Source organism: Artibeus jamaicensis, unplaced genomic scaffold (genome assembly GCF_021234435.1).
Source record: "Artibeus jamaicensis isolate MK-2021 breed Jamaican fruit bat unplaced genomic scaffold, CSHL_Jam_final scaffold_1689, whole genome shotgun sequence".
NCBI classification, from domain to species: Eukaryota; Metazoa; Chordata; class Mammalia; order Chiroptera; family Phyllostomidae; genus Artibeus; species Artibeus jamaicensis.
This window is the reverse complement of record NW_026522029.1, coordinates 2022949-2035779: the sequence shown is the minus strand read 5'-3', so window position 1 is coordinate 2035779 and position 12831 is coordinate 2022949. Positions and strand designations below refer to the sequence as shown.

General features: G+C 47.8%; 1 protein-coding gene across 5 annotated transcripts in view; it reads left to right on the top strand.

Annotated features, from left to right (window-relative positions):
- WDR3 (WD repeat domain 3) overlaps positions 1-12831 on the top strand; it is a 30661-nt gene that overhangs the window by 16664 nt on the left and 1166 nt on the right. For 4 of the 5 annotated variants that reach the window (XM_053656084.1, XM_053656082.1, XM_037135107.2 and 1 more), the window contains 15 exons: positions 448-541; positions 2370-2471; positions 3756-3841; positions 3955-4090; positions 4720-4776; positions 5710-5810; positions 6023-6134; positions 6272-6406; positions 6695-6745; positions 7188-7253; positions 7835-7927; positions 8392-8439; positions 8958-9001; positions 10897-11025; positions 12533-12626. In XM_053656084.1, coding sequence (XP_053512059.1) covers positions 448-541; positions 2370-2471; positions 3756-3841; positions 3955-4090; positions 4720-4776; positions 5710-5810; positions 6023-6134; positions 6272-6406; positions 6695-6745; positions 7188-7253; positions 7835-7927; positions 8392-8439; positions 8958-9001; positions 10897-11025; positions 12533-12626 — 1348 coding nt within the window. The remainder of the gene's footprint in view (positions 1-447; positions 542-2369; positions 2472-3755; positions 3842-3954; positions 4091-4719; positions 4777-5709; positions 5811-6022; positions 6135-6271; positions 6407-6694; positions 6746-7187; positions 7254-7834; positions 7928-8391; positions 8440-8957; positions 9002-10896; positions 11026-12532; positions 12627-12831) is intronic. The other variant, XM_053656083.1, reaches the window with a different exon arrangement.

Sequence of the window (12831 nt, the reverse complement as noted above, 5' to 3'; positions counted from 1 at the left end):
TGTCTCATCCCTAAAGAGTGTTAAACTTTGTGAGATACTGGTGCTCAGTGAATGTTTGATGAATGAATCGGGCATTTGATGCCTGTTTGTTGAATAGGTGAATTTTATGGTCCAGTGCAACAGAGGGAATGTATATACTAATAAGCTGATTTGACTGGCAATGCTCTGGGCTCACTTGTTTCCGTGAAGTGACTGGGCAGGTGCTTTTCCCTGCCCGCCGCGGTATGCTGTCCGTTCCAGGGGGTGGGAAGCCCTTCACAACGAAAGCAAGGCTCGGCACCACTTACCGTTCTCTCCCTCAGCTGCGGTGGGTGTGAGGCAGGGGTCGGTCAGGCTCTGGCCTCTCTCGTGGCTACGTGTGCAGTGCACACACACACACACCCTGACCTCTCGGGTGGGGAAGCAGGCTCCCTCTGCGCGCCGGTGCTCACTCCCCCCGCCCCGCAGGTCCACGCTGCAGTGCATCCGCACGATGGCCTGTGAGTACGCGCTCTGCTCCTTCTTCGTGCCTGGCGACCGGCAGGTGGTCATAGGAACAAAGGTAAACTGAGGCTTTTTCTTAGATTTCAGTGTCTTTTCCACTCAATTTTCTTAAAGATGTTTGAGAAATTGTTTATTTTTTTAGCGTATTGGAAATGTATTCCAACTGGGTAATATGATGTTGGTTTACTGTTCCCTGTTTAAGGGTTTTTTTTTAAGGTTTCGTTTTCTTTAAGACAGTGACAGCCAGGACCCTGAGGTAACTGTCACTGACATTTCAGTGATTGCCCTTCTGGGCGTGCTTTGTGAGCAGGCGTGTCATTGTGTTTTGAGGAGACTAACAGTGAAACGCACTGAGTACCCAGCTTTGCGCTGGGCAAACGAAAGCATTCAGTAGAAGGAAAGCATTCAGTAGAAGCTGCCCAGGCCGAGTCCAGCTGCTGCTCAGATGGGGAGATAGCCGCCCGGGAGTGAGCAGGACATGGATTTGGAGTCAGACTCTCTCCCTTACAAAGTAGCTAATTTGTAGCAAGTCACATAACTTCTCTTAGGGAGTTTCCTTATCTATGTAACAGGATAATGACACTTGCTTTTGACAGAGCTTTTCCACTGGGTGAGCCAGGGTCTGAATCCCCGCCCTTCCACTCACAGGCTCCTAGAGCTTTGGGCAAGTTACTTAACCCTGTGAGCCTTGGTTTCCTCGTGTAAATTATGTAAATAATCCACCTCCCAGCACGCCAAGCACTTAGCACAGAGCCTAGCTCATAGCAAATCACTAATAAGCGCTTATACCTTAAGTGTTGGTAAGGGTGAGAATAAAATGGAGTAAGGTCTGCGGAATGTTTTGAAAAGCGCTTTGCAAACAGTTGTCACTTTTATCCCCGTCATCCAGTGTCACACGTGCACGATCGTTTCACTGGAGAACTGATGTATCACAATGGATAGCTTTTGCCCAGCACGAAGTATAAAGGAAGCTGGAGAGATCCTAGTGCCAATGTCGGGGAAAGAACATTAAATTTCAGTTGAAAGTTTCCCTTCTTTTTCATTCATTCCTCCAACAAATGTTCATCTGCTCTTTGCTCTTGGGAGACCTTTGCTCTGGAGACTACCGTGTAGCTAAAACACGTGCAGTCCCTAGCCGGGCCTCCGTGCTACACAGCTAATGCACGTTATCTCATTTAATCCCACAGCTGTGTAGAGAAGTTGGTTTTTACAGCTTAAAAAAAAAAACAGGCTCATGAAGATGAATTCACCCGCAGTCACTGAGCTGGGAAGGAGAGAGGCAGCCGTGGCACCCGTCTGCCGCCTCGTCCTCCCCGCTGCGCGTGCGGGAGCTCAGGGCAGCCCGGGCTCTGGGGCTGGGGCGCCTGGCCCATTGCTTTCTAACATGGTGACTTTTAGGGGGCTCTCTGCCCTCCCTGGCATTGTTGGTGGGTGGCCATTTCTCACTGTGTGCACGGGAAAGGAGGAAACCAGAACTAGATGGAGAAGAGCTGGGGAAACCAGTTACCTTCGAGGGTAGTCCGCTGAAAGGACTGATTAAAGGTGGTTAGGTTTGCTGTTTGCTGTGATGTTTACTCTGATTTGCCTGTGGCCGCGGTATTTCCCTTTGAAGTTGGGGAACCCTGAAAACAGCGGGAGTCCAGTGCTGCGGGCAGTATGGTCCCATAGTTGCACAGCACGGCGGCCCTGCCAGGGAACACTCAGCTCTCCCACCCGGGATTTCACAGCACCTGCTCGGAGAGGACGTACCGAGCACAGAATGTGGAGTCCCTTCCCTAAGTGCCCGGTCACAGGGTCACAGGGTTGCTGCCCGGTGGAACCGGGTTGGTGGGAGCCGTGGGGAGGGCAGGTGTGCCGCAGGGCTGTGCCCCTTCTGTCTCCCACAGACGGGGAAGCTGCAGCTGTACGACTTGGCCTCTGGAGCTCTGCTGGAGGCGCTGGATGCCCATGACGGGGCTCTGTGGTCCCTGTGTCTCTCCCCAGACCAGGTAACTAAGCCAGTGTGAAGATTGGACTTCGGGCTCTGGCTGCTTCTCCACTTTCTTCTGGCAGGTTTTGCTGCTGCCTAGCGCAGTTCGCTGGGGGCTGCTTTAAAGGAAGCCTCGCTGTGTCTCACCTTTAGATTTCCGGTGTGACACCGCATCACGGGCTGCACAGTGCACACAGCTGCCCCTGAGAAACGAACCCTTGTTGGCTTCTCTGATCATCATACACGTGACATCAGATCCCTTATCTTCATGATTTTTGTCAGTGGCTCATGATGCTTCTTAGAGGAACTATTTCCTTGGGTAACACAGTGCAGAGCATAGATAGACTCTCCTGCTCCCATTAGTCCGTTTGTCTGTGACATGTGAGTGCACTGTTTCAGCAAGTACATCAGCCCGGACAAGTCGTTCACTGTGCTGTGCTTCCCTTCAAAGGGGTCGCCCCGAGACTGCACTTGGCCTTGTAACGGTGCAGTTGCTCAGAGCATTTTGAGGCATTTTTTGAAAATACCTTAAGAGGTTGTTCATTTGAATATTCTCAAAGGTTGTGAACCTTCATTCATTGAAAGTAGACATTACTTTTGGAGAAAAATGGAATCTGGAATTTAGAGTGGGTAATGCCTTTGGGGTCAGAACACACCATGAATAGTAATTTCTTGCCTTTGTACAGTGGTCTGTCTTTACCAAAGTATTTTCACATCCCTCAGGAGGTCACTTATTGCTATTTTTACAGTGACTTTATAGCCTAGGTAGTCTTTATCACCATGGCAACTGTGAGGATCATTGTAAGGTCGTTTCCTGCGTCACAGATCCCCGAAGTGGCAGGCAGACGGTAGATGCTTGAGATCGGTTTTCTGCCTCCGGCTTCTAGACAGCGCCACACTCTACAGTGTGACGGGACCAATGAGAACAGTTTAGATGGTCCAGTCTGGATATTCCGCTTTAGCACCGAGGGGCAAACTCTTCATACTGTTGTCCTCTCCGGTGGAGCAAACCGTTCCCTCCCCCCCAACAAGTGTCCCCTGGCTCGTTCTTCCCGACGCTGAATGAAAGTCTGACTGGAACGTCCCGCACCTTGTCACCTGTCTGCATTAGAGTCCACTAGGAATTCCCAAATAAGGTCCCTGGCAGCAGCTCCCAACGAGAATGGAGGGGGTTAGAAACCATACTTTTCTTAATCTTTACCCCATGACATTAAATACAAGTGGTCCTTTGTACTACTTCGATGTGTCTTACTCACGCTTCTGTACTAAAGCACTTTTAACTGAAGTGTCACTTGGTTTCCAGCGTGGCTTTGTGTCGGGGGGTGCGGACAAAGCCGTCAAGTTCTGGGACTTCGAGCTGGTGAAAGATGAAAACAGTCCCCAGAAGAGGTGAGACATTTGGAGTGAAGGTGGGCCCACCGCGTGCCCTTCCGACTTGTCTGTTTCCGCCGAGCCCCAGAGAGCTGTCTGGCATTTCTGTCTGGTGGTTTCTGCGATTCCAGACTCTCCGTGAAGCAAACCCGGACCCTGCAGCTGGATGAAGATGTTCTGTGTGTCCGGTTCGCTCCCGACCAGAAGCTGTTGGCCGTGTCTCTGCTCGACTGCACTGTGAAAGTGTTCTATGTTGACACCTTGAAGGTACAGTGGCCACGCCTGGATATGTTCTTCCTTCTGACTGACCTTGGATGGAGGGTATAAGGAAGTGGCCTTGACCGTGCCCACAGGAATATATTTCTGGAAATTTGTATGTGTTCAAAACAGCGTAGGTGCACTGGGGATGCCAGAGATTTAAAAGAATCCTTTGGTTTATAACTTCTGCTTAAAGCAAGTTACATTTCACGAGGTCAGAAAAGTCTGTGGGCAGAAAATCCCATCAGAGCCAGTGGTTTTAAGAGCAGCGCTGGTGTCCTGGCCTGTGACTGCACCCTGGGCGGTACTCGGGGGTCGTTGGGGTCGCTCTAGAAAGGCAGCTTCCTGGGCCCCAGCCCAAGAGGGCTGGGGGGACTGGACTGAACCTGGGAACCGTGTGAAGTCAGTGCCCCAGGGGCTTTTCGGCGGAGAGGTTGCAGGAGACACAGGTGCCTCAGTGTGTGTGTATGTATATGTGTGTGTGGGGGGTTCTTTGAAAATGAACACATAAGGCAACCAGGGCGGTGTGCGCATTGTGTTTTACAGTGGTTGATGTAGATTCACGTGTAATAAAACCTGTGCCTACATTTCATAGACAAACATGAACTATTTATGTTCTTTTCTGCTTTAACATTTAGTTTTTCCTTTCACTGTATGGACACAAACTTCCTGTCATATGCATGGACATCTCTTATGTAAGTAAAACTTTAATGGCATCTCAGTAACCACTTGTTTTTCTAAAGCATTTTCTTAGCTCTTGGCTGGGTATGTTCATTCTGTTGTATATCTTTCTCCACCCCCCAAAATGAAAATATTACAATCATACTTGTTATATATGTTACTCTAATGCTTTCAGAATATTTTCACAAATACCTGAGTTAATCCTTGTAACAAGCTCCCTGTTGCAGATTCTGCAAATAGTATTTTGTCTAAAATGCTGAAATTGAGGGTACCCTAAAATATAAAGACTTCAAAAAGGCAGCCCCCTTTGCTTTGAAGGAATGTGAGGAAACTTTATATTTGGGCATCTGTGGTATTTTGCACTATGTAAACTTTTAGTCTCTCGACCAGAATCGTAGTTTTGCAGTGTCTGGCTATGACTGGGGGTGGCAGTATATACACTTAAACGCTGTCTGTGTCAGCTCATGAACAGAGTAAGTCGGTGTTAAAAATATTTTCAATTTCCTTGTGTTCACCAGCATTTAAACTGCACATTGAAATAAGAACGGGAAGAGAAAGAGTGATGGGGAGCGTGGGTTGAAAGGCTAGGTCCTAACATTTTAGTAGATTCTTTCCCAACCTCTTTCTTTCTTCCTCTTTCCCTCTCCCTCCAAATCCCGTGGCAGAAATTCTTTTTCCTACCCACTCAACAAAGCCAGAGAGAACCCCCGTCAACACACGGCCCCGCCCCGCAGCAGTGCAGAAACAGTTATGTCACAGGCCTCTCGCTTTCTCTCACAAGCTTTTAAGTAGATCTGTACATAACAGCAAAGAAGTATGTGGTCTCTGTAGAGAAATGAAATTCCTTCTGGACAGAAACAGGTTGAATGTTCGGTTAGCTTTTCTGTACCTACTTTATAGAGTTCCACGTAGTCAAGTCAAGTGACAGTCACCTCTCTGCCTCACAGGACGGGGCACTCATAGCGACCGGCTCTGCCGACAGGAATGTGAAAATCTGGGGGATGGACTTTGGGGACTGTCACAAGTCTCTCTTTGCACACGATGACAGGTGCGTGCCATCCTCTCAGACGTCCGTTTGAGTCGCCCGTGTCCTGCCCCTAAGCCTCTGTGTCTGTTTAGTGTCCCTGGCAGTCATGCTGTTAAGATTCTAGAGTATAAGTGAGGCACGCTAGAACTAGCCATTTAAAAGCTATTTATGTGTGTAAGACTCTTTACCGACATGCAGCTGGATGACGTTTGAACACCTGTCTTGCTCTCCAGTGTGATGCACCTCCAGTTTGTCCCCAAGTCTCACCTCTTCTTCACTGCCGGGAAGGACCGGAAGATTAAGCAGTGGGACGCGGACAAGTTTGAGCACATTCAGACCCTGGAGGTGATCTCTCGCCTGTTTTTCTTGCTCGGTCCCTAAGAACGACTTTGTGGGCCGGCTGTCGGCCTTCTGTCATGTAAGCAGGCGGCAGTCTGCGAGGAACGTGCTCACTCGGGTTTGGTGTTGTGTTTCCTCGTCAGGGGCACCACCAGGAAATATGGTGCTTGGCCGTGAGCCCCAACGGAGACTATGTCGTGTCATCGTCCCACGACAAATCTCTGCGACTCTGGGAGAGGACAAGGGAGCCTCTGGTTCTCGAGGACGAGAGGGAGATGGTGAGGACTCTCGGCCTGGTGACGAGGAGGCTGGTTGGGTGTCTGACGTGCTGTCCCAACCAAAGTGTTCTGTCTAGTGCGGTCACACCCGAGTGGGTGCCAAGTCCAAGGGAAGGCTGCAGGAGATGCTTCCGGTGCTGCGGCCACCATTTCGGCAGCCGGGCAGAGAGACAGGCCACAGCGGATTGTGTTCCGCAAGCAGCAGTTTCTCACCGTCCCACTGTCCTTTCTCTTCGCGTAGAGACCACGTTTCTTCTTTCTAATTAATTTCTTTCTGTCTCTTAACAGCAAAGAGAAGCGGAATATGAGGAGAGTGTGGCCAAAGAAGACCAACCGGCAGTGAGTCAATCTTTTGGGATCCTGGGATCGTGCCCTGTAATTACTGGAATTTACCATGATTTCAAGAATTTCTGATGGAATGAGAATTGGGCTAGATTCCAAAGTCATTACGGGAGAGAAGCTGAATAGTCCTTCCTTATTCAACTACATTCTGGCTTTTTTTCTTTTTTTTTTTTTTTTAGGAGGTTTCAGGGGATTATTTCACTGTAGAACAAAAATACAAATCAGACATTGGGTGTTGTTTTTGAGCATTTGGAAAGGAGCATAGTCTTGTAACCACACGTGTAGGATACAGGGTCTCTGGCACTAAGTCCTCGTGAACAATAGCTGGTAATAGTATGAAATAATAGTGCCTGGTCTTTAATGGATGACTTAAGGTTAATTTCTTGAGTCTTTAATGCTTGTCAACAACATGATTCAAGGATCTCTTTGTTTCTGGCAGGTTCCGGGGGAGACTCAAGGAGAAAATTACTTTACTGGAAAGAAAACTATTGAAACAGTCAAAGCAGTAAGTTGATTTTTTTTTTTTTTGTAGGATCCAAGCTGTTTAGTAAAAACCTTTATCAAGCAAATAGTCCTTTGGTAGCAAAATGTTGGCTTAATTTTTAAATGGGAATATGTGGGGATCAAAACCTGTCTCCCTTCTTTGTGACCAGGAGGTGCTGGTACTGAATCTGTTGCTCAGCGCCTGGCTGCTTTATTTTTTGGAGGGGGTGGGGGGCGGCATGTGCTTTGACTGGGGATAGAACTCGCAACCTCGGTGCGATCTCAGGACAGCGCTCTGACCAAGTGCGCTATATGGCCAGGGCGTGGTGTCCAGAAGGGAAAGCTTGATCTCCCAAAAGTAGCACCTTTCGGATGTTCCTGGGAGCTGCCCACATCCATTCTTACCTGAATCCAGAACACTTAGTCCTTTTCCCGAAAAAGAAGGAAGAAAAACCAAAGACGTCTTTAAATGCAGCTTGGCTCTCTTGGCCTATCTTTATTAAACTGGGTCGGGCCGTTGGCGGATTTGCTGATCAGGCCCGTGGGGGCTCTGGGGCGGGGGCGTGTGTTGCGCTGACTTCTGCCCTGCCCCGTCGTCCGTAGGCCGAGAGGATCATGGAGGCTGTTGAACTCTACCGAGAAGAGACTGCGAAATTGCAGGCGCACAGGGCCGTTTGTAAAGCTGCAGGGAGAGAGGTGAGGCGCCCAGTGAGTCACTCGCTGGGGGACGTCCCCAGAGGGACAGCTCTGTGGCTCTGTGTTGGACTCAGGTCGGGAAGTGAGGAGAACGTAGCAGCAAGTCTTTCTCAGTCAAACGTTAGAAAGAAGGTGGTGAGGGCGTGTGGGAGGAGGGAGCGTGGCCTCAAGGGCAGGACGGGAAGGGAGATGGGGGGCGGTTTCACGGCCCCGAGTGGCACTCAGGCTCCTGCTTGGGTCCGGAAGGCCGGGCGGCCGCTTCCGACTCAGGGTGAAACCTGTTGCCCAAGCGCATTGTAAGTGCTCCCGAAACTAAAAGGCTCATGGTTCTTTTTTACTCTTTCCGTCTGGGGGTCTGTCTTAGATTCTCTTTTCAAAATGCAAAATACTGTTTATCGCCCTGACTGTGACAAGCACTATCACAGTCTCATTCCTAATGTCTGGATTTCATAATTTCCTCATAGGTTCCTCTTCCCACCAACCCCATCCTGATGGCTCATGGCAATATCTCCGTGAGTAGAATAAGGACCATTTTAGTGTTAACTTCCAAGTAGTCTTTTTTTTGGACCAGTGTTCTTCTATTTTCTAGTGTTTGTTCATGTTTAGTGTCCCAGAGCCCTCTGAAGATTCTGTTCATCTAAAATAAACTTAGAAATTGAAGATTTGGGGGGAAAAGTGACCTAGTCAGTCCGAGGAAGCAGAGGGGAGACTGATGGGACAGTGCATGCCCCCAGCAGCAGCCGGGGACCGAGTACCCTGCACGTCTCACTCACTGCAGGGCTCGTCCGAGTCAGGGCACCTCTGTGTTGTGGTCAGCAGAGCAGCCTGACTTACAGAGGGTAACATGGTTGGTAAGTGGCGGAGCTGGGTGTGAACCCAGACCCGACCAACGCCAGGCCCCTGCATGTCTCGCCACTTCAGAGCACGACGTCATGAGAGAGGGACGGTCCTGGCTCTTGGGAGACAGAATCAGGGTGTTCAATAGAAGCCAGGCCACAGAGTCACTAATGCCCCGGTCCTTCCTTGACAGCCTTCTGCTTACGTGCTGGAGACTTTTAAAGGAATCAAGTCCAGGTGAGTTTCCGAGCACCGTTGCTGTCATTTGTCAGCTAACAAGGTTTACTGGGTGCGCCCGTGAACCTGAGAGAAGGAGAAACTATAACTGATGTGTGTCCTCCTTACTAGGTTTAACCACGTCCGAATTCTGATGGAATATAATTCATCACAACGTTCTTTTTGAAGTGGTTCTGCTTCTAAGGGCAAATGAAGGGCGGGGCTGCTTTACATTGTAGGTCATGGTGTCCTCTGTAACTCGGCCAGAAGCACCGCACTGGACACTTTCTGAAGTGCATTTCCTTGGGCTTATCTTCTGTGCGCGTCCACAACTGGAATCATCTTGTAGACAGATAACTCTGTGTCTGTCCTTTGAGCATTTGCCAATATTGCCGTTCTTCAGGAACATATCACTGAATGAACAGTACTCCACTGTACAAATAATTACTAGTGCATGTTGCACTTATTTTTTGCTATTGTAATATTCAATGAACACCTTTACACAGAAACCCTGGTCATTGTTATTTTTACTAAGATGGGAGCTCCAGCTGTCCAGTGACTGATTGGCAGGTGGAAGCAAGCTTTGCAGAGGCTTGTGCTCCCGATTTCTACCAGAGTTTTGAACATTCTGTGTCAGTTTGAGAGGCAGAAGGTTGTTTTGTATTATTTTTTTTTAAGATTTTATTTATCTTTAGAGGGGAAGGGAAGGAGATAGGGAGAGAAATATCAGTGCATGGTTGCCTCTCATGTGTCCCCTGCTGGGAACTGGCCTGCAACCCAGGCATGTGCCCTGACTGGGAATCGAACCGCGATCCTTTGGTTTGCAGGCCCACACTCAGTCCACTGAGGTACACCTGCCAGGGCTGTATTGTTTTCTTTTTTCATTATTGACAAAGTTAAAATTTTATATTTGTTAGCCATTTGTATTTTTCCCATGAACTTTTGATACTTTTCCTTTCTTGTGCTTCAGTAGTTTCTTTTACTGGTGTTTAAGAATTTTTAATATCTTTTGTCATACATTTTTGGAATAATGTTTTTCATTTGTGATTTACTTTTTGTTGTTTGTTGTTGAAATGCATAATTTATATTTTTTGCATTTTAAAAAAATTTTCATTGTTCAAGTAAAGTTTTCTGCCTTTTACCCCCATCCCAGCCACCCCCGCCCCAGTGATTTATTTCGATTTTTTTTTTTTTGTGAGTTTGATCTATAATATGGAAATGTATCCCTTACAAGTGGTAAACAGGGCCGACCTGAATCATGATGAGCCTTCACTGGAGAAATGAAAAAGGAGATTGAGGTTCCTGGAGGTGCAGTGCATTCCTGGGTGGGAAGGTTCTGTCTCAAAGCTTTAGTTTTTCTTAAACCTAATTTACACATTTGTGACTCCAGCTGAAATCCTTTTGGAATTGATGAAATGATACTAGAGCTAGTTCAAGAAAAGTAAAACCAGAACCAGAGCAACAAAAGGGGAGCTATTCTCCTAGATTTAAAAACAAACAAAAAACCCCTGTAAACTAGCAAAATTAAAATAGCACAGGATGGTTGTCAGAATCAGCTGATCATCCAAACAGACGCAGCAGCCCTGAGACAGACTGTTGCATACAAGGACTCGGTGAACAGAGGCGAAGTGTGATTAAAGACGGAACCTTCACAGCGGGGTTGGAGAAATAGTTATCGGGAAGAACAAATGTTACTTCCCCCACCATGCCATGGACCAGATGCGTCCAATAGATGACAGTATTCAGTGTGAAAAACCAAACATCGAAAAGAGAACCATCTAGAAATGGATGAATATTTAATTCTGAATAGATAAGATCTGTTAAATAAAAGCAGCAGAGAAAAATAGTAGAGGAAAGATTTGCAAATTGACCACGTTACGGAATGTGGCGTTTTTGATGTTTGCTTTCTTCTTCAGTGAGCTGGAAGAGTCCCTGCTCGTGCTGCCTTTCTCTTACGTCCCAGACATCCTCAGACTCTTCAATGAGTTCCTCCAGCTGGGCTCCGACGTTGAACTTCTGTGCAGGTGCCTCTTCTTTCTCCTCAGGTAACGGCCTTTTCCAAAACGGGCCGTGTCTGCTCAGCAGACCTGCTCTAGTGGGACCTTGACAGAAGCTGTCACCACTTTGGGACAGAGAAAGCTGCCGTGTCCTGGCTGGGTGGCTCAGTGGCTCAGCCTGTCGTCCCCCACACACAAGGGTGCGGTTCCGTCCCCAGTCTGGGCGTGTACTGGAGGCAGCCAGTCGCTGTTTCTCTCTCTCGTCTCTTTCTCCCCCTCCCCCCTTCCTGTCTCTTTAGCATGTCCTCAGGTTAGGATTTAAAAAAGAAATCTGATGTTTTAGTTTCAGAGACTGTTACAGCATTTCGTGCTGCCTGACATAAGTTGTTTCTTATCTTTTGGAATCATTCTTGCCCTTAAAACGTGCATTTTGAGGTAATACCCCATTACGCAGGGATGCGTCCCCAGTCGTGGGTCTCCGGGCTTCAGTCTGACGTAGAAGCTCTGGTTCCAGTCTGTTTGCTTGAAGCCCGTGAATTCCAGCTGGGTGGCTGGTTAGCCTCTTCCATTGTTCTTTTATAATGGTTTAGTTTAAGCTGATGGTTTTGTTTTGTCTTCCTGGTAGCCTTTTCAGGAATAGTGGGTTTACTTCCCAGGTCTTTGAAGGTACAAATGGGAAAGAACATACATAGAAGGAACTAAATCAGACACGTTCATTAGGTGATATTCTGAGCACAAAGAATTCTTGTTCACACGTAATGGGGAAGAATATATTGGTAAAGGCTTAATCATCTATTACTGTCTCCTACCCTCTGCCCCTCGGTCTCAAGCTGTTATAACAGAGAAGAGGAACAGAGACAAATGCAACATTCCTTAAAATGCTTTATGAGGGCAAAATAAAAACCGGTCAGCCAATACCAAAAAAAGTGGGAAAAAAAACCAGGTGTATTTAGTGAAGTTGATGAATTGGCCTGTTTTCATAATTCTTAACCTTCTAGTCTGTATATTCTATCCAGATATTAGCAAAAGAAGGACAATGTATTATGCAGTCGCCATATTTGGGATTTGAGGCAAGTTGTGAGGACTTGGCAGTATTCCTCACGATCTCTTACTGCTCTGCTGTATGTGCCGTTGGGTCAGGGTTACTGATCCTGAGAGAGACACCATGACCCTAGCATGTCAGAGGGTTGTAGGTGGGCACCAGCTCACAGGCACATCTGCCAGGGCCCCGTCGAAGGCGAGGGTGAACTTGGAGGTTGAGAGAGCGTGAGGGCATCCAGGGCGTCTCGGGGCCCTAGGTCAGTGTTTGGACATGTGGGAAGGTCCAGACAGCATTTTTTTAATGTCATCAGATGGCACTGAATAGTAGGGAAAAGATTTCTTTAGCTTCTTTTGTTAGAGGCTTTTCTAACCCCCAGGATATGGTAAATAAATCATTTAAAAAATTGTTTTGGTATTGTGTCTATTTGGTGTTCATAGAAAGGATAAGTAGAGCCTCTTACCCTTCTTACCCACTACCCCTCTTCGTAACATGGCTGTTTTGTTTTTCTATAAGGATTCACTTTGGGCAGATCACGAGCAACCAGATGCTTGTGCCAGTGATTGAAAAATTGAAGGAAACAACTATTTCAAAAGTCAGCCAAGTGCGGGTGAGTATGTTTGTAGAGATACAGCAGCAAGGGGAAAACGCCGGAGTGTGTGTGGCTTACAGGGAGCATAGTGTGCTGTGCCCTGTCTCGGGTGGCATCGTCCGACATAACCTCACTTGAGATGAGGTCGGCATTGGGACTGGTGGGAACAGGAAAGCAGCCAGACCTGAGGCCCCGGCTCACGTGTGCTGGGACACCGCACGGA